Here is a 20,067-nt window from a genome sequence, read left to right on the forward strand (position 1 = left end):
TACTATGTGGAATAAAAATTGTGAGAGTGGGCATCCTTGTCTAGAAATCTGTATTTTCATAAGATTGCCATGTTATTTTTATGCCCAGTGAAATTTAAGAACCATTTATTAAAAAGATATCTCTTGTGTTTCCTATTTCATTTGAAATAGAGGATCAGTTTCATACCCAATTTTTTTATTATGTTATGTTAATCACCATACAATACATCATTAGTTTTTTTTTATTTCTTTTTTTTAATTTAATTTTTTATTCTTATGTTAATCCCCATACATTACATCATTAGTTTTATTTATTTTTTTTTTAAAGATTTTATTTATTTATTTGAGACAGAATGAGAGAGAGAGAGAGAGAGCACATGAGAGGGGGGAAGGTCAGAGGGAGAAGCAGACTCCCCGCCGAGCAGGGAGCCTGACGCGGGACTCGATCCAGGGACTCCAGGATCGTGACCTGAGTCGAAGGCAGTTGCTTAACCAACTGAGCCACCCAGGCGTCCCACATCATTAGTTTTAGATGAAGTGTTCCATGATTCACTGTTTGCGTATAACACCCAGTGCTCCATGCAGTACGTGCCCTCTTTAATACCCATCACCAGGCTAACCCATCCTCCCACCCCCTCCCCTCTAAAACCCTCAGTTTGTTTCTCAGAGTCCATCGTCTCTCATGGTTCATCTCCCCCTCCGATTTCTCCCCCTTCATTCTTCCCCTTCTGCTAACTTCTTTTTTTTTTTTTTAAACATATAATGTATTATTTGTTTCAGAGGTACAGGTCTGTGATTCAACAGTCTTGCACAATTCACAGCGCTCACAATAGCACATACCCTCCCCAGTGTCTATCACCCAGCCACCCCATCCCTCCCACCCCCCACCATTCAGGCAACCCTCAGTTTGTTTCCTGAGATTAAGAATTCCTCATATCAGTGAGGTCATATGATACATGTCTTTCTCTGATTGACTTATTTCGCTCAGCGTAATATCCTCCAGTTCCATCCACGTCGTTGCAAATGGCAAGATTTCATTCCTTTTTGTGGCTGCAAAATATTCCATCAAAATCCTAAAGGAGAACACAGGCAGCAACCTCTTCGACTTCAGCCACAGCAACTTCTTCCTAGAAACATCACCAAAGGCAAGAGAAGCAAGGGCAAAAATGAACTACTGGGACTTCATCAAGATAAAAAGCTTTTGCACAGCAAAAGAAACAGTCAACAAAACCAAAAGACAACTGACAGAATGGGAGAAGATATTTGCAAATGACATATCAGATAAAGGGCTAGTATCCAAAATCTATAAAGAACTTATTAAACTCAACACCCAAAGAACAAATGATCCAGTCAAGAAATGGGCAGAAGACATGAACAGACATTTTTCCAAAGAAGACATCCAAATGGCCAACAGACCCATGAAAGAATGCTCAACATTGCTTGGCATCAGGGAAATGCAAATCAAAACCTCAATGAGATATCACCTCACACCAGTCAGAATGGCTAAAATTAACAAGTCAGGAAACGACAGATGTTGGCGGGGATGCGGAGAAAGGGGAACCCTCCTACACTGTTGGTGGGAATGCAAGCTGGTGCAGCCACTCTGGAAAACAGTATGGAGGTTCCTCAAAAAGTTGAAAATAGAGCTACCATACGATCCAGCAATTGCACTACTGGGTATTTACCCCAAAGATACAAATGTAGGGATCCAAAGGGGTACGTGCACCCTGATGTTTATAACAGCAATATCCACAATAGCCAAACTGTGGAAAGAGCCAAGATGTCCATCGACAGATGAATGGATAAAGAAGATGTGGTATATATATACAATTTCATACCCAATTTTGTCTTGATAATTTTATATTCTTTTTTCTTTAAAAATGTCTCTAAAACTGTATAAGCTTCAACACCCACAGAAAACTCCACCTACTCCTGCTGTAGGTAAATTCGTAATGCATATTTTTGCGTTTCTAAATGATACGCACAGATCATGTAATTCAAAGGAACATGATGGAAATCATGAAAGATTTCAAAAGGGGATATAAAGAAGTCATATCCAAAATAAGAAGGAATCCTGGTGTTTAGATGCATCACGTTTCCATAAGCTGAGACCACTATGGAAGAGTCTGAAGCTGCCAATTCTTGAGCATAAGTGGATGAAGGCAAGAGGCAGCAAGTTATCTGGTCATGGGAGTAGATGACCTGTAGTGCCTTTGGGGGATCACCCCTGGTACCAGTTATGGTATTTGGTCAGATGGTATTTTGTAACTAACCAGAGATTTAACACTATTCCAGGACTAACTCTGCTCAGCCCAATTTGGACTGGGGTTAAAAATATTAAAAAGATTGTATCTGTAATAGATATATCAGTCATCTTCCCACTCACAGCCTATTCTAAGAGAATCTTCTAGCCTACAGTCCTGCTTGTCTCAGGTGACTCTGCTTTCCTGGCTACAATTGAGTGAAGCAGGGGTAGACACTTAAATCAGCCTGAGCCAATTAGATGTTCTCATTTCAGAAGTTGAACCAAAGCACAGAGACTGAGGCTATTCGAATTGTGCAGAGGAGCTCTCGGCCAAGGGAGGATTGAGGAAACCATGCTACCATGGCAAATCAAAGTCTCAGATAAGAATTGTAGGGAAGCAAACCTCAAAAGCCTTAGAGAGATCAGAAATGGATGGGTAGAGGGGATGGAACAAATGGACATACCCAGAGGAGCAGAGATGAGAGATCATGTGACACCAGAGAAAGTAGTTTTGGGATGGCTATCTACTTCCTGTGAAATAGGACTCTACCTTCTGAAATTAGATTCCCTGATATCCCCTGAATCCCTTCAATAAACAATCTTCCCACCCACACCAATAGAGTTGACTGGAGGGGGTTTCTGTCCCCATCAGCCGAGATCCCTAATCAAGACAATCTGGACTTACCAGCCACAGTTTTCAGAGTAGTCAAGGAAGGAAGCGCACATCCTGTGGAATGTGTTAAAGACTGCAGAGCTTCCTGTGGGATGCACGTAGAGTGTTGAAGCTCAGCCTGATGGGCATCAAGGAAGCAGGAGACCAACAGAAGAAGATCAACAGGGCATGAAGTAGGGTGATGAGGATGCCAAATAGGAAGACTTCTTACCTACAAAAAGTAAAGTGAGGGGCATTGGAAAGTTGAGATTTTAGCTACGTAGGAAATGGTTACATTCAGCTTCATAATCATACTTGTATTAGTTCTATCTTTAACATGTTATAGTGTTAGTGTACGTTCAAAGTGTAGTGATCAGAGCCATAATCTAATCTGGCTCTTTGTGACACTCAGTGCAGAGGTTACACTTTTTGCAGTGACAATCAGCATAGGTATACTGCTGCACAGTGAGCTGAGATCAGACCTAAGTTTTTCTTTACTGTTTTGTTGTTGTTTTTTTTTTTTAAGATTTTATTTATTTATTTGACAGAGAGAGAATGAGAGAGCATATGAGAGCGGGGAGGGTCAGAGGGAGAAGCAGACTCCCTGACGAGCAGGGAGACTGATGAGGGACTCGATCGAGGGACTCCAGGATCATGACCTGAGCCGAAGGCAGTCACTTAACCAACTGAGCCACCCAGGCGCCCCTTCTTTACTGTTTTCTTACTACCTCCACCCCTGTACTCTAAGTACTAGTAAGAATCTCAAGGGAACTAGGATGGAAGTGATGTAGCATGCCAGAGCACCAACTGCTATTGTTGTTTTTCAAAGACAATTTTTTAAGAGATCCAAATCATATTAGTATGTGGCAGAGTCTGCTAATTGTCCTCAATATCCCTCATCTTCCATACTAAGGATAGGTTTAAGCTAGATCCAGATATAGCTAATGACTGCATAGTAAATGGAATGTAAATAAATGATATATGCAACTTCTGTGTCAGGTGCTTCCTTCACTCTTTCTCCTTCAAGTAAGCTGGAATCAGGATGTGGTGGGGAGCTCTTTTCAGGCACAAAAATGAAGCCAACTCCCTAGGGATGGAAAAGTAACAAGATGGACAGAATTGTGTTCTCCATATTATAGAGCCACCACTTTGGTATCTATATTTTTGAGTCTTTTGTTTCAACAACATAGGCACTATCCTAAATAAGGCCATCATTGTGCAGACCTCTCAGCTGATTCTCTTCTCATATATTGGAACCTGACATGAATCTAAAGGAAGAGCACAGAACATGTTTGGAGAGATGGTAGATATACCACTGCATAGTAAACCTATATCAGGGCAATAAACAGAGCCCCGGGAGATGAGATCGATCCACTAAGATTTTACCAGGATCTTAGAATAAAAGAGAGTGTTTAAGAATACTTAGGAAAGTAGAAACTCTAAGTATTTCCTAAGAACACATGGAAAATTTCCACAAAATATTTGCATAGCTGTTCTCAGTTTTCCCTTAAAATTATGATCTCTGCATATTTCCCAATAAGCATACTTGTGTTTGTAACATTTTCTCCTGCTTGTGGTCAGCTTGTGCTCAGTTTAGTATTTTAACTCAGCCCAAGGCCTTGTACATAGTTGATGCTCAATAAACATTTGGATATTTGTTTATTGAGTCAGATAGAGTCCCATATAACCACAGCTTTTACTAGTTAGTGTGGCTTGCAAAATCAACGGACATTAGCATCGGGTCTGTACCACACAACGTACCAGGCTGTGTTTAAATATGCCTTCAAGAGTTTATTGCACTAGGGACGCCCAGGTGGCTCAGTCGGTTAAGCATCTGCCTTGGGCTCAGGTCATGATCCCAGGGTCCTGGGATTGAGCCCCATATCAGGCTCCCTGCTCAGCGGGGAGCCTGCTTCTCCCTCTCCCTCTGACCTTCCCACTCTCTCTCTCGCTCCCTCGCTGTCTCTCCCTCTCTCAAATAAATAAAACCTTTAAAAAAAGAAAAGGAAAGAAAATGCCTACTCTTGAAAGAAGGAGATGTGGGGCACTCTGCTGAAAGGCATAATTTCATCAACTTCGTGGCAAATACAACATGGAGTGTGTCACTCTGGCCAGGATATTTCATTCCAGGAAATAATTCTTCCCAGCAGCTTCACTGAGGGGCCTACTCAGAAAAGAGGCTTGACAAAAAACAAACAAACAAACAAAAAACAAAAACACACACACACTATTGAATGATTGTGAATAACAGTTATAAAAACCCAGTTAACTCTGAAGAACCGAGATGGTTGATATAACAAAATACAAAACGGTTTCTGATAAGAAAAATAAAACTTAGAAAACTGAATAGTAAAGACTGACTTTACATATGATCTTCAGGTGCAATGCTTTCTCTTTATCTCTTTCTGAACTACGTAATATTAAATGAAGAGTCATATTATTATTTACATTAACATTCTATGAATGAGTAATTATAAGTCTATTATAAATAGAATTTTATGTTTCTATGCCTTTGTTGACAGAAAGTGAGTTTCTCTCTTAAAAAGTAAAAGTTACATTTAACATGGGGACTTTCTTTACTTATGCACTTTAAAAAGTAGGGCCACCAGAGGCTCTTATGGATCTCAAGAAACAGATGGGGAGAGGGTCAGAGACAGGGAGAGGGAGAGAGAGAGAATACTCTGGAACTCACAGTAGTCTCCATAGGACAGGATCAGGCGAGACAGAGAGGCTGCCCCCTAATTTCTTTGGGGGTGATCTGAAGTAGGCAGGGAACTCACTCCGAATAGTTGGGAGTCAAAGTGTCCAGACACTTCAGGAGTTAAGTAGTATCACTTTAAATGTTACCTGACCCAGTGCCACAGAAGTTGATGACAGAGACAGAGCATAAGACCTAAGAACCATAAGGAAATGTGTCAGTGTAAAATTTGATACTGTGAGTGCTATAAAAGTGGAAAGCAAGACCACCCCATTTAGAAATTCATTGAAAGGGTTATAACACCAGCAGAGACAGAGAGTTCCCAAGTTCACTCCACTCCCTCATCACCCAGAATAACATAGATATTGACTATAAGGGACCTAATCCAATATCAGCAGTGAGGACGGTGATGGTTGGTTAAGCACAAACTGTGAAGCAGTGACCCCTAGGTGTCAGACCAAGGTCATTACCCATCTGAAGAGTGCCAGAGGGGCAGGCGTGCCGGAGGCAGTCAGGCAGAGAACAGAGATGAAATTCTTTCAATGGTTGTCAAGCAGATCAAGTTTACTCTTCTAGGACCTGCCAAGGGAAAGGAGAAAGTTTGAGGGCTAGGAGGACTGGGGTACCAGCATTTACACAGGGGATGCTCAGAGCCAGAAACTCCTGTTGTCATGACGTCTACCCCTTGGGTTATACCCCCTCAAGCTGCTGTGGAAGATAAGAATATGTATCGATTGCAACAAACTTTAATGAATTTTTTAATGTAAAATGGTTGGCTCTTAGAACAAAAAAAAAAAAGAAAGAAAGAAAGAAAAGATAAAGCCCTCCACTCAAAAAAACCTTATGAAAATCTTTTCTAATGTTGGCTTTTACTCTAATTTAACTCCTAACATTAGGGATAATTTTAGTATTATGATAAAGGATCCTGGCTTTGTTAGCATAGAAATTACATTTTGTCTTGGTCCCTTTGTTTAATGTGTATCAAACTTATAAAAGTCTAAGCTACTACCTGACAGTAAAAGTTTTATAAATTGAATTCGGTGACTAATGAGAACTTAGTGAATAACTAACTACTTGGCTTTTGAATAGTTTTAGAAACTAAAGTGCAAATACTTATTAAAGGCAAAGGCAAATAGCAAGATACTATGTATAAATATCAAAGCAATATCATTAGTAACATATATAGCCTTGTTTTTTTCATATAGACAAGATCTAGTTTCTGTGGCCTTAACGATAACTCTACAGTAAGGAATATGGTGCATATATTATAACATGTGGGAGTAGCTGTCAAAGGAAGTCTGTTCTATTCAACAATTCTCTGGGTGAAAAAAACCTGACTTGGCATTCAAATCAGTCTTTTAATATTCATTACCTATTTATATGTACGTTGTAAATTCCTGATAGTGGTCAGGAGGCCAAGTTTCAATGGACCTATAAAAATTGATCAGTGGCCCTCTCTGAGAAGCATGATGAAGAATATCTGATATTGTAGGAGGAAGGGAAGGTCCCACTGAATACTGGTTTCTTTAGCACAAAGATTGTTTCCTCTCACCATATTTCTGCAGCATTATTTTTCTTCCTTACCCAAACTTATCCTCAAGCACTCAGAAGACATTATGGATTCAGGAATGGAAATTATCTTATAGAGTAGCAAATTTTGGGTACTTTTTTTTTTTTGCTTTAAAATGCAAGTGGTTATAAATATAAATAAGACTTAAGTCAAAATTAGCTGATAATTTTCTACGTGGGTTGATCCAAAGAGTATTTTTGTATGATTAGATTTGGGGGTCTTAATTTCTGCTATCACACAGTTCAAATGAGTAATATATTAAGAATAGCTTCCTGAAATATGCAAAGGAACACAATTAAAAGGTGGAGAATATTCCTGTGGATGGATTACTTAGAGAATTTATGGAATACCTCCAGTGGCAATCTTTCAAGGTAAAATAGGAAAACTATTTTTCCAAGTTGGTTTAGATTTAATTTCATTAAAAACAGAAAGATAAACTATCAAAATCTCCTTTCTTCATCGACATATTTGTGTTGGTATATTCAAAAATAAAAGAAACTGATTTTGGTAAAACCTTTGTTTCTTCCTGCTATTAATGAAGGCCTTTCCCTATAGCACTGAAGATGGAAATCATACTTGGTTGGGCTTGTAGGATGATCTGTAGCAATGAGGGGATGGTGGGGGAAAGAAAGGAACACAGAGTAGCACTGATGCATTAAATGTTTCTTTTTTAGGAAACTAGCATCTCCTTCAAATGATGCTGATGTCTTCTTCACTCACCCACAAAATCTGCTCATTTAATAGAATTCACCAAACCAGCTAGTGGTGTTATCCACCCATGGGTGCTCTGAAGCTCATAAATTATATAACGTTGTGTTTAAGAGGGAAAGTGAAAAGTGGGCTATATCCATGGAACTAATTCCCAAATTCTCTTGCCTTCTTTTATGCTTAACCACCAGGTCTCTGCCCCCATTTTTTGTGCAAGTCTAGTTCTGCTTTTCTTCTAGCTTGTTGCATCTTATATTCTGCTGGTTTTCTAGACTTTGCTTCCTGTTCTCTCCTGCTCTGGCAGGATGTAATCATAGACCTATAATTCAGATCACTTTCGAGTGGCCTCACAAGACTCTCCCGTCCACCCCATCTGTGTCTTGTCCTCGATGAGGACCCAGAATATGAGTAGGCCAAAAGAGCAGGCTGGGACCATTAGGACTTTAAGTTCTGAGGCTCCAAGACAAATGTGAAGAGTTCCCTGCTCTATGTTAGCTACAAAGAGAAATCTCTCCAGCAGCAAGGATGAAACAGCTTTTCAGCTTTATGCACCTTCTGCAAAGAAATGATGCTTCAACAATATTTATACTTTTAGAACCACCAAGTCCAGCTGGTATATAAACTGGGTTCTTTTTTTCCCACCTACATTTTTGTCTTCCTTCCTAATTTCATATTTCACTCTGGTAGGAGGTATGGCTAAAAAGAATCCTTGAAATAAGGCACAAAAACAAAAGAAAAAGTTAAGAGAAAAAAGTCCAAATGGGGAGAATAAATAAGAGAGAAAAATATTTTTGAAATGAGTAAACATTTTGAAATACGTGAAAGGCTAATTACAAAACTATGTGGACTGGAAAGTATTGAAAGGAAAAAGTATAGTGTCAATAAAACCAAATTTTTCATTTGTCAAAACATACTGAAGATGAAGCCTGATAGACAAATAGTCCAATATACATTCTCTAACAGAATTATAATATTCTATGGGAACACTCCACTATTATCAGATGTTCAAGGTCATGTCTGGTTAGACATGACAGAGCCATGAGAGAGCTATTGGTTAATTGTAAATTCAACAAACTGCTTAGTATGGTATTTGGGGCCCTTTGCAATCTGAACCCCAAATTACCTCTACCATATAGGGTAGTATGATGATTCATTTTATCTGTCATCTTGGCTGGGCTATAGTGCCCAGATATTTGGTCAACAGTTATTTTAGATGTTTCTGTGAAGGTGTTTTTTTGGATGAGATTTAACATTTAAATTGGATTTTAAAGCAGATTACCCTCTATAATGTGGGTGGGCCTCATCTAATCAGTCGAAGGCCTTAATAGAACAAAAACTGACCTCTCCTGGGCAAGAAGGAATTCTGTCATCAGACTGCCTTTGGACTTGAATGGCGACTCTTCTCTGGGTCTCTAGTCTGCCAGCCTACTCTGCAGATTTTGGACTTACCAAGCCTCCATGATCATGTGAGCTAATTCCTTAGAATAAATTTCTCTTTCTCTCTCTCCATATAGATATAGATGTGGCTATCAACATAGATGCATCCTTTTGGTTCTGTTTCTCTGAAGAACCTTGCCTAATATAGGTAGTGATAAGATCTGGATTCTATAACCAGAAATATGGGTTCAGATCCTGGCTCTCCCATTCACTAACTGTTTAACACATGATAGGAAAGCTACTTTACCTCTCTAAGTCCATTTCCTCATAACAATTTCCCCTCGATTCTCTATTCTTTTGTTTCTGCTATTTCCTTGCTTGTCATAAGTTTGTTCCTGTCTACATAGCTAAACCTTACTTTTCCTTCCGTACCTGCAGTGTTTTAAAAAGATGTTCACAAATTCTTTGATACTCTTCCCTTCATGTTTAATCCCCCTCTCCTTCAGTATAACCTGGACTTAGTGAGTTGCTTCTAGCAAGTAGAATATGGCGGAAGTGATAGTACATCATTTCCCAGATTAGGTCATGAAATAACTGCAGCTTCCACCTTGGCGTTCTATCTCTCCATTTCCGTTTGTCTCTGTCTCTCTCATCACTTGTTATGGGGGAGCCAACTGCCTGTTCATGAGCAGCCCTTTGGAGAGGCCCAGTGGCAAGAACTGAAGACTCCTGCCTATAGTCACTTTACTGAACTTAGAAGCACATTCTCCAGGCCCTTCATTACTTCAGCTCCAGCCAACGACTTCATTGTAGCCTCATTAGAGACCCTGAATCAGAACTACCCAGTTAAGATACTCCTGGTTCCTGAGCCTCAGAAACTGTGTGAGACACCAAATACTTGTTTTACACAACTAAGTGTAATTTTGTAAATTTGACACACAGCAAATAATTAATGGTGCATGCAAGTCTATAGAAGCATCCTCTAACCAACATACAGAATTTCTCCTTTCTCTGTTTCCCCATAGCATTCTACATGTAACTATTATAAAACTTCTCATGTTCTATTAATAACGTTCATTAACATGTACGTCTCCCTTGCATGGCTGAGAGCTGCTTGAGGGTGGGCCATCTTTAACTGTATTGTGGAAAAAAAAAATCAAACTCAAGCCTGGCACATAAAGGACTCTTAAGTTAGGCTAACAATTAGTGTTTCCTGTGTCATACATTGTTCTAAGTCTTTTGCAAATATTGTCCCATTTAATTCTCATAATTATTACCCTCATTTTACAGATGATGAAACTGAGGTCAAGTTACAGAGAAGCTGATTAACTTGCTCACTGGCACACAGCTAGTAAATGTTGCTGAATTACTGAATGATTGAGCAAATAAATGTCTTACAAACATGACTATATATAACTCACCTTCCAGTCTCTTAACAGTGCTGAGCCCAGTATGCTACCGGGACTCAGTATTTACTACATCACTGTCTGGTAATAAAAGTAGCTTAGTTATGTGAGAAAAAAGTCTTGGAAACCCTGATTGTGGATAATTTAAATTGATTCCCCAAACAGTTCTTTTCCTTTACTCAGAAGAAATAAGGGTTGCAGTAAACATGTTGTGATGATACTAAAAATATACTTTGGAAGATGTTTACCTTTTTCTCCATACATCCCCCATAAATGTTTGACAAGAGACAAAGTGTATTGGTAGTTTGATTATATAAGACATCTTTAGGGTGCCTGGGTGGCTCAGTCGGTTGGGTGTCTGCCTTCAGATTGGGTCATAATCCTGGGGTCTTGGGATTGGATCTCTGCTCAGCGGGGAGCCTGCTTCTCCCTCTCCCTCTGCTGCTCCCCCTGCTTGTGCTTTCTTACTCTCTCTAATAAATAAAATCTCAATTTTCAAAAAAGGATTTTTTTCTGAATTTACTAAATTTGGTGGTTCAGGAATTCAAAACAGTTTGTGAAAGAGTAAAGTGGTGTTATTTAATGGTGTATTTTTCTACTGAAGACCTTTTGGTTTACAAATTTCAAATAGGTGGCTGCTATTTGACTTCTGAGGGCCCTCTTAATGAAGCATGCAACCAATGATCCCTTCAGGTGAGGTCTTTCTAAATAAGCACCTATGAGAAACCTAAAGCCAGCTTACATTCAGGGTAAAGTCTGGAAGGCAGCTTGTGGTTTCCTATTTTAGAATTTTTGACTTGTTTTGCCTGAGCATTTTCTCCCTACCTCATAGTAAGTAGGAGGTCTTTCTACTTTTTGATGAATGGGGACTCCTTTCCTCTTGATGTCTATTTGGGAGGTTTACTCCTCTTATATTCTGTCACTGTAGGGATTAATGAAAACATATTTTGGAAGCTGTAAAAAGGATCCCTAAGTGTAAGCAGATGTTAAAGATAAGTGATTATAGTGACAATAAATCATTTCCTTTGTTCCTGTAGGCCTCCGTATTTCTCCTACAAGACAGTACCTTCATAAATTGTCTGCTGGGAACATTACCCTAAAAGTTTCACTTAAGACAAAGGAGACCAGAAATTTCTATCATTAAAGATTTAGTAGCCTTGTCTTCTATACTCATAAAAATGTATGCAGTGCACTTCTAATTATTTTTCTTGAAAGATTAAGAATGGCAAACCACTGGGCGCCTGGGTGGCTCAGTTGGTTGGGCGACTGCCTTCGGCTCAGGTCATGATCCTGGAGTCCCGGGATCGAGTCCCGCATCAGGCTCCCTGCTCGGCAGGGAGTCTGCTTCTCCCTCTGACCCTCCTCCCTCTCATGCTCTCTGTATCTCATTCTCTGTCTCAAATAAATAAATAAAATCTTAAAAAAAAAAAGAATGGCAAACCACTTTGTGCTCATCAGCTTGATTCCCTTCAGTTGTCCTAGACTTTCCAAGGCGGGGCGGTGGGGGGGGGTTGGTGGTGGTGGGGTGGGGGTGGGTAGGTCTCACTTGGCACCATTTTGCATTTCAGAGCAGATCCTTTCCTATGACAGTAACACTATTTCTCAGGTGTTTCCTTACTCTACCACTCTGCATTTGAAGCAAGGCATGTTCCTTATTTCAAGATTCAATATTCCAGTCATGAAATAAAACAAGTCTAAGAAAATTGAATAACCCCTTTTTAAGCAAAAATCAACTCTCTAGAAACAAATATAAACTGCTAACTAAAAACTTAAAATATATATATATGTTCTAAGATTAAAGGCAAGACAAAAATAACCAGAGGGTGAGTATTTTTTTTTTTTAAAGATTTTATTTATTCATTTGAGACACAGAGATACAGAGAGAGAGAGCATGAGCAGTGGGAGAGGCAGAGGGAGAGGGAGAAGCAGACTCCCGGCTGAGCCAGGAGCCCGATGTGGGGCTCGATCCCAGGACCCTGGGATCATGACCTGAGCCGAAGGCAGACGCTTAACCATCTGAGCCACCCAGGCGCCGAGGGTGAGTATTTTTATTCAAAGATTTAATGCAAGCCAGAAATACCCACAGGGTGAGGCAGGAAAGGGTAGTAATTGAAAGCACAGCAGGCTCTGGAGTCAGACAAGGTAGGTTTGCATCCTGGCTATGCCTCTCCAAGCTGTGTGACCAATCTTGCAGATTTACTTGACCTCTTTATCTTCTGTAAAATGGGGACAACAAAAAATACCTACTACAGAGGAGTGCTGTGGGGCTAAAAATGAGAGAATGTACTAAAAGTGCAATGCCTTGTATTGTAAGTAATCAATACATTTTAGTTATTATTATTTGCAAGTGCCACGTAGAAAGATACTTATTTTTTTTTACTATTAGGACAAAAGGGAAACATTTCTAAAAAGATTGAGAAAATGAAAAAATATGAATTCCATACCAATAAATGGATATTAACATATTTTCTTTATATGCCTTATTTATTTTCTCAGGGAATTTCAAAGGCTTCCCATTTTTTTACAACTACAACCATTGTAAAAGCAATGTGACAGTTATTAAGGAAAAAGAGACATTGATTAAAAGTAAGCTCTTACGAGTGAACAGTGTAGAAGAAGAATGCTGATAGTTTCTGTTAGGACAACTGGAACTTGTTCCTTACCACCTATTAATTACTTGAAATTACATTTACAGTTCTGTAGGCTAGATTGTCACTGGCCTCTCACAGACAGTAAGATCATTTTAATAAATCTAAACTTCAAAAAGGTTAAGTATATAACGAAATAGAAGCTCTTAAATGTTCCCAGTTACGTTTTAATTGGTTTGACCCCTCTGCTAAACAACTTGGCAATTGGTATCCAACAAAATCCATAAAACTGTAAGGACCATTGGACCCAGGAATGATCCAAAAAAGGTTATGAATGACAATTAATTGGATTCTTTTTCTTTGTCTCCTTCATTTTTTTTTGATAACAGCATTATTGATATATAATTCACATTTCATTCAATCCAATTAAGTGTACAATTCAATGGTTTTTAGTATATTCAGAGTGGTGCAACCATCATCACAATCAATTTTAGAACATTTGCCTCAAAAAGAAACCTAACATCGTTCGGTTATCATCCCCCAATTCCATCTCTGCACTGAAGGCTAAGCAACCACTAATCCTTTGTCTCTATGGATTTACCTATTCTGGACATTTCATATAAATGGAGTCATTATGCTAAGTGAAAGAAACCAGTCACAAAAGACTATATATGTTTTTGAGGATCATCCATGTTACATCATACATCAATACCTCCTTTTTATGGCCAAATATCCCATTGTTTAGATATACCACATTTAATTTATGTGTTCATCAGTTGGTGGACATTTGTGCTGTTTCATCTTTTGGCTTGTATGAATAATGCTATTATGAACATTCATGGACAAGTTTTTTTTTTTTTTAATTTTTAAAATCTTTTATTTTTTAAGTAATCTCTACACCCAACACGGAGCTTAAACTTACCAACCCTGAGATCAAGAGTTGCATGCTCTGACTGAGCCAGCCAGGCACCCTACATGGACAAGTTTTTACTTGGACATACTCTCATTTTTCTTGGCTACCTACCTCGAAGTAGAATTTATATGATTCCTATAGGAGTGAAAATCATGGTCCAACAATGTAATAATGCTGCACTCCCAAAGGTATTATGCAGAAATGCTACACTCTCAAAAATACTCTGCAGAAAAATGTTGGCCATGTAGAAGGAAAACCACATAGTAATATGGAAAAAGGCTACATGAAGTGAAAAAAGGATAAAACCCATTTAAAATCCTTCCTGGGCTTCCCATCCCCTGCTCTGTCCTATGGACCTAAGGACTTCAATTCTCTCCCCCTCAATTCCCAGGACCAGCTATATACACTACCTTTCAGAGATTCTTTTTTTACGACCTCTTAGCTTCAGAACCCTTGTACATGTTGTTTCCCCTGCCTGTATCACTTTTCCCCCCACTTCTTTGCCCAGTGGTTTCAAGTCTCATCTTAAATGTCACTTCCTCAGAAAAACCTTCTTTGATATCCCTACCTAAGGTTAAGTATTTCCATGGTAGTCTGCAATTTTCCATCTTAATACTTTTGATACTGGTAATTGTTTATTCAGTTAGTAATCAAATATTGAAAGGTTATTACATGCAGGGATACAGAGTGAAACAAAACACGCAAGATCCCTGCCATCCTTGACCTTATATTCTAGGGAGGGAATTCATGCACACGTATACAAGTCAATGTACTGGGTAATTTTTTTTATTTCATTTTATTCCAGTGTAGTTAACATGCAGTGTTATATTAGTTTCTGGTGTACAATATAATGATTCAACAGTTCCATATATTACTCAGTGCTCATCAGCTAAGTGTACTATGTATTCCCTTCATCTATTTCACACATCCCCCCACCTACCTCCTTTCTGGTAACCCTATGTTCTCTATAGTTGAGTCTGGTTTTTTTTTTTTTTTTTTTCTTTTTGGTTTCGCTCTCTTTTTTCCTTCGTTAGCTATTTTGTATCTTAAATTCCACAATGAGTGAAATCATATATTTGTCTTTCTCTGATTGGCTTATTTCACTTAGCATTATACTCTCTAGATACAGTCTTGTTGCAAATGGCAAGATTTCATCCTTTTTATGGCTGAGTAATATTCCACATCTTCTTTATCCATTCATCTACTGATGGATACCTGGGCTGCTTCCATAGTTCGGCTATTGTAAATAATGCTGCAATAAACTTAGGCGTGCACATATCCCTTCAAACTAGTGTTTCTGTATTCTTTGGGTAAATATGTACCGGGTAAATTTAGATAATGATAATTAGCTTAATATTTATCCTGTTTGGATTGTACATTCCATGAAGGCAGGAGCTATTTCTGTCTTGGTTGCTTCCAGTTTGCTAGAGCTTAACCCTGCTAGAGCTTATTCACCACCTGAATAAGCTCAATACAAATTTTTTCAATGACTGGTAAAATAGGCATATAAAAAACAGAAATGGAAAACACAAAGGAGACTACTCCTGTAAATGGTTGAGTTTTTTTTTCCCTTTCCTCTTTCAAAACTTTCTGTAGTTCCACATATTCTTTCTATAACTAAAACAATTAAAAGATGAGCCAAAAATTACCATAGGTGAGTAAAAGGACCTCAAATAAAACACATTTATATGTCACCACATACTCGTTAAATACCTGGTAATAAAACCTACTCAAATACTCAGATGTGTTGGTTCAGTGAATAGAATTCCCTTGGCACATTACCAAGCAGGTTCCCCGCCATCAATAGTATCATTTACCGTTTTAAAAGGCCTTTAACACCCAAGACGGTGCTTAAGAATATGATCCTCAAAACTGCCACATTTCTAAAGTGCCTGACAGTCTACCTCCATCCACTACGTGCCACCGGAAAAAACCGCAATTCTACTTATACGTAATAGACAATTTTTTGCGAGGTCAACAAAGAATGCAAAATCTTTACACAACAGAACACCAGCCCCTTCCCAATAAATTCTTCTTACAAGCCCTAGACACTTATCAGGTTGGATAACATTAGGTAGCTTTGCGGTGGGCCAAAAGAGCATCCAGACAGAACCCCACCCCCAAGCGGAGCACTCAGCCTCTTCTTTCTTCCCCGGGGCGCATGCGCAGTGCACTCTCCGGGCACCGCACGCCTCTGCCAGCAAGCATAGGACGCTTACGTCACCGTGAGATGCTGACATGCCCTTCCGCTTCTCCTAGGAAAACGAGTCCGCGCACCTTGGACTTTCCTTAGCCCGTAGGAAATGTCTTCCCTTCTTCCACCCCAGTACTAAAGACTTCCCCCGCCCGTCTCCAACAGCCGGCTTTCTACCGGAGTTCTCTGTACGTCCGTTGGACGGTGAAGGCCACGGAAAGGAAAAGAGGGGAGGGAGAAGGGCCACTTCAACGTTGTTTACAGGGCGTAAGCAAGTCTAGGAATCGGTCCGCGAGGGCGGAGCTGAGGAAGCCGGCACTTCTTCCTTCCCTCCCCTCCCTCCCCAGCCTTCCCCGCGAGCGGACGCGGCAGCGCTTCTGTCTCGCTTTTTCTTATTTTTCCCCCCTTTCCCCTTCCTTTTTTTTCCTTTTACCCTCCTTCCCCCCCTTTCACCATTTCCCCTCGAAGACGCTTCCCCCGGGCAGGGGCAGAGCCGGTCTCACTCCCCGCCTCTCCCCGGCCCCCGCCGCCCTATGGCGAGAGGGAACCCCCTCCCCACCCGGGCACTAGCGGCGGCGGTTGGAGGAGTGGGACCGGCGGTGGCCGCGGCAGCCTCAGGTCCGGGGGAGTCATGGAACTAATTCGCTGACCCACCGGCCGCAGCCGTGCGTCCTGCTCGATCGCCAGCGCCCGCGCCCCCGCCCCCCGGCCCGGTTCCCCCTCTTCTCCCTCCTCAGTCGGTCCCGTCCTTGTCCCGCGCGCCCCGCCGCCGCGCGCTGAGGAAAATGGGGTGGTAACGGGCCCCCGGATGACCCCGCGTCACCACTGTGAGGCCTACAGCTCCGCCGGGGAGGAGGAGGAGGAGGAGGAAGAGGAGGAGAAGGTGAGGGGGCGGGGGACTCGCTGCGTCTCCGCGCCCCGCGTCGCGCACCCCCCCCCCACGGCCCCTCCACCCCCCACCCCGCGCTTCCCGAAGGGAAGCTCCCGGAGCCGCGCGCTCCTTGGCTAAGGCCCGGCCTCCGCCTCCCCCCTTGAAAGGAAAGCTTCGGGACCACCCCCCACGCTCTCCTCTCCATGCCAGAACTGTTCGGCACCTGCCCAGTTTGTAAACGGCTCTGTCGTGTTTCCTTTCGGGCCAGTTTTTCCGTCAGCGAGTAACTTTTGTAGCAACAGCAGATTGCCTATTCGTGCACGTTCTAGGCACCGCAAGCCGGTCTAATACACAAAGAAGCGGACACACCCCCACCCTCAGACTTCAACGCTACTGCGGGAGCCAGAGGAGTGTAATTTACATTGCAAAGCGGAGTGAATGCCAGACGAGCCGTTGAACGGCCAGTGCTGCGGGAATTCGGGGGGGAGGGGAACGTTACCCCAGGTTTGGGTGGGTGGGGGAGATTGGAGAGGAGGTGAGATTTGAGTTGAACTCTGAAGGGCAGGTAGAAAAGTACCGAAATTGTGAAAAGAGGGCAGAACGGTCCTCTCTTGAGCTAGAGGTTCCATTGCAGGTCGTTTGGGCAAGAGTTGAGAATTGGGTAGCAAAATAGTGGAAGGTATGCCTGGGGAGGTAGACTGGAATCAGACTGAAGATCTTTGAATGTCAAGCTTAAGTATTTAGCTTTTATTTTGTCAGTGGGGAGGGTCTCAGCGTTTGAGGAGCAGAGTGTGCTGTTAATAACACTTGTTGAAGCTTTTTATCTGACAGGCATTGTTCAAAGCGGTTTGCAACTCGTTGAATCCTCACAAGGACTCGTTGTGAGGCACGCAGTTCAGGAGCCTCATTTTACAGAGGAGGAAAACTGAGGGTCCACAAGATTAATTTACCCCGTGGGTGACACAGCTAGAGCCCAGTGGCCAGAATTCAAACCCGAGCAGTCTGACTATGCTATATAGTCTCTATCCCAAAATGAATTTGTTGAAAACATTAAAGATAGTATTACTTGCTTCCAGCTTTTGCACATCGTTTGTGGTAGATGAAATAGAAGGGAGTGGGTAAGTAGATTAAGAAAGAATCGATAGGGTTTAGATATGCTAATCTGGAACCAGAAAGATGAGAGATTCTGAATTTCTAGTCTAGGATAAATTTCTTAATACTGATGAAGAGCAGACTAGTTAGAATCATCATGTGTTGGGAAGGCATGGTAGAGATTTTCAATTACAGATGACAGAGTTTATGTGGCAGTTTGACTCCTAGTAGGTTAGAATGGAACTCTGTAATGTTTCTTGGTCAAGATTGGAAGCTGAGAGTGTGTATACATGTTTTATTCTCATTGTATAATACTTTAAAATGAAAGATACTCACTTTTCTGTGCATGTTTCTTCATCTTCAAAATGGGCTTAATAATAATACCAACCTTATGAGGTTGCATAAGGTTAAATGAGTTAATACGGCAGAGTACTTTGAACAGTATCTGGCCAAGTAGTAAGCACTCATTGCTTTGACTTATTAAGAACTTAGTAAGTGTGAGCTGTTTGTTAGACGTAGTGCTAAACTCTGGAGAGTGTTTGCCATCAAAGAACTCGTGGTTAGTAGGAGAGACAGGTCTACAAATAATTATCACAGCAATTAAATGCAGAAGTAGAATTATGTCTAAGTACAGATGTATGAAGGCAGGGTACTAGTAGCAGACCTTTGCAAATGACAGCTCTGTAGGAAGGGGAGTGCCAGCTAGAGGAGGACACTTCAGGCTGAAAGAACTGCGTGGAAAGGCATGGAGCTAGGGAAACAAATAGCGGGCTGTTCCGGAATTACAAGTACCTGTAGTTAATTATTAGGTTGGGGGCATGAAGTCAAGGAGATGGTCACATTAATAAATCCCTCTTTTTAGAATGGGAACTAAGATCCAGAAGTCTGCATCAGTACAAAATTATAAATGGAGTTGGTGTTAATGGTGATAATAAATATAATAATTCTGTATTAATGAAGTTTCTGTGTTTACCCAACACCGTGCAGTACTTTTCCTTAGAATAGCAGGAGGCTCGGTATTTAGATTTACAGTATAGTTTATGCCGTACAATAACTTTATTCACTCATACATTAAGCTATTTGATAAACACGGAGAAAGAAACAGAAGTAATTGAAAGATTGGCAGGAGAAATGTTAAACTATCATAAAGTTAGAAGTGTGTGGAATATGCCAACCAAAACAGTCTTTTTGTTTCTTAGTTCCTAGAGACTTCTATCTGAGCATTCAAAATTCTGGATATGATTAATGGCATAAAATAATTAGATACAACTAAAAAGTTCTAGTATTTAAAACAGTAAAATTATATTTTAAGTGTATTTTGAGCAGGTTTATTCAGCAGGTTTCATTATTCATGTAACTCAGTCTATTTTACACATTAGAAAACAGGCTAATGCATTATCAGTAAGAAAAGTAAAACTCAAGCTAATGCTTTCTTCACTGTATCATTGTCTTACTAGAATCTTTTTTTTTTTTTTTAAGATTTCATTTATTTATATGGGGGGGCACAGCGCAGAGGGAGAAGGAGACTCCCGCTGAGCAGGGAGCCCAACAATGCAACAGTGACAATTCTGGGCTCAATGCCAGCACCCTGAGATCATGCCCCAGGCAGAAGGCAGATGCTCAACCAACTGAGCCACCCAGGCACCCTGTCTTACTAGAATCTCAGAAAAGGACTGTAAAGGTATCCTGCTAATAATAAGCACTTCCATCAATAATGTGTTTGGCCTCCCAGCGGGGGGGGGGGGGGGGGGGGGGGGGGGGGGGGGGGGGGGGG

General features: G+C 40.8%; 2 protein-coding genes across 5 annotated transcripts in view; one reads left to right on the top strand and one right to left on the bottom strand.

Moving 5' to 3' along the window:
- Positions 1 to 1,065: 1,065 nt before the first annotated feature.
- SEPTIN11 (septin 11) overlaps positions 1,066 to 20,067 on the bottom strand; it is a 143,027-nt gene continuing 124,025 nt past the window's right edge. Inside the window, exons 10-13 of one of the 2 annotated variants that reach the window (XR_004679196.1) lie at positions 6,045 to 6,153; positions 4,899 to 5,769; positions 2,910 to 3,108; positions 1,066 to 1,106 (exon numbers count right to left, since the gene is read on the bottom strand). The gene's annotated coding sequence lies outside the window, so the exon portion shown is untranslated. Of the gene's footprint in view, positions 1,107 to 2,909; positions 3,109 to 4,898; positions 6,154 to 20,067 lie in introns of both variants that reach the window. The other variant, XR_004679195.1, reaches the window with a different exon arrangement.
- CCNI (cyclin I) overlaps positions 16,656 to 20,067 on the top strand; it is a 33,453-nt gene continuing 30,041 nt past the window's right edge. Inside the window, exon 1 of one of the 3 annotated variants that reach the window (XM_035004733.1) lies at positions 16,656 to 17,213. In XM_035004733.1, coding sequence (XP_034860624.1) covers positions 17,139 to 17,213 — 75 coding nt within the window. In that variant the 5' untranslated portion in view covers positions 16,656 to 17,138. Of the gene's footprint in view, positions 17,214 to 19,772; positions 19,974 to 20,067 lie in introns of those variants that run through there. The other 2 variants (XM_035004730.1, XM_035004731.1) reach the window with 2 other exon arrangements.

This window comes from Mirounga leonina, unplaced genomic scaffold, assembly GCF_011800145.1.
Source record: "Mirounga leonina isolate KUSES-001 unplaced genomic scaffold, KU_Mleo_1.0 Mir_129, whole genome shotgun sequence".
NCBI lineage: Eukaryota > Metazoa > Chordata > Mammalia > Carnivora > Phocidae > Mirounga > Mirounga leonina.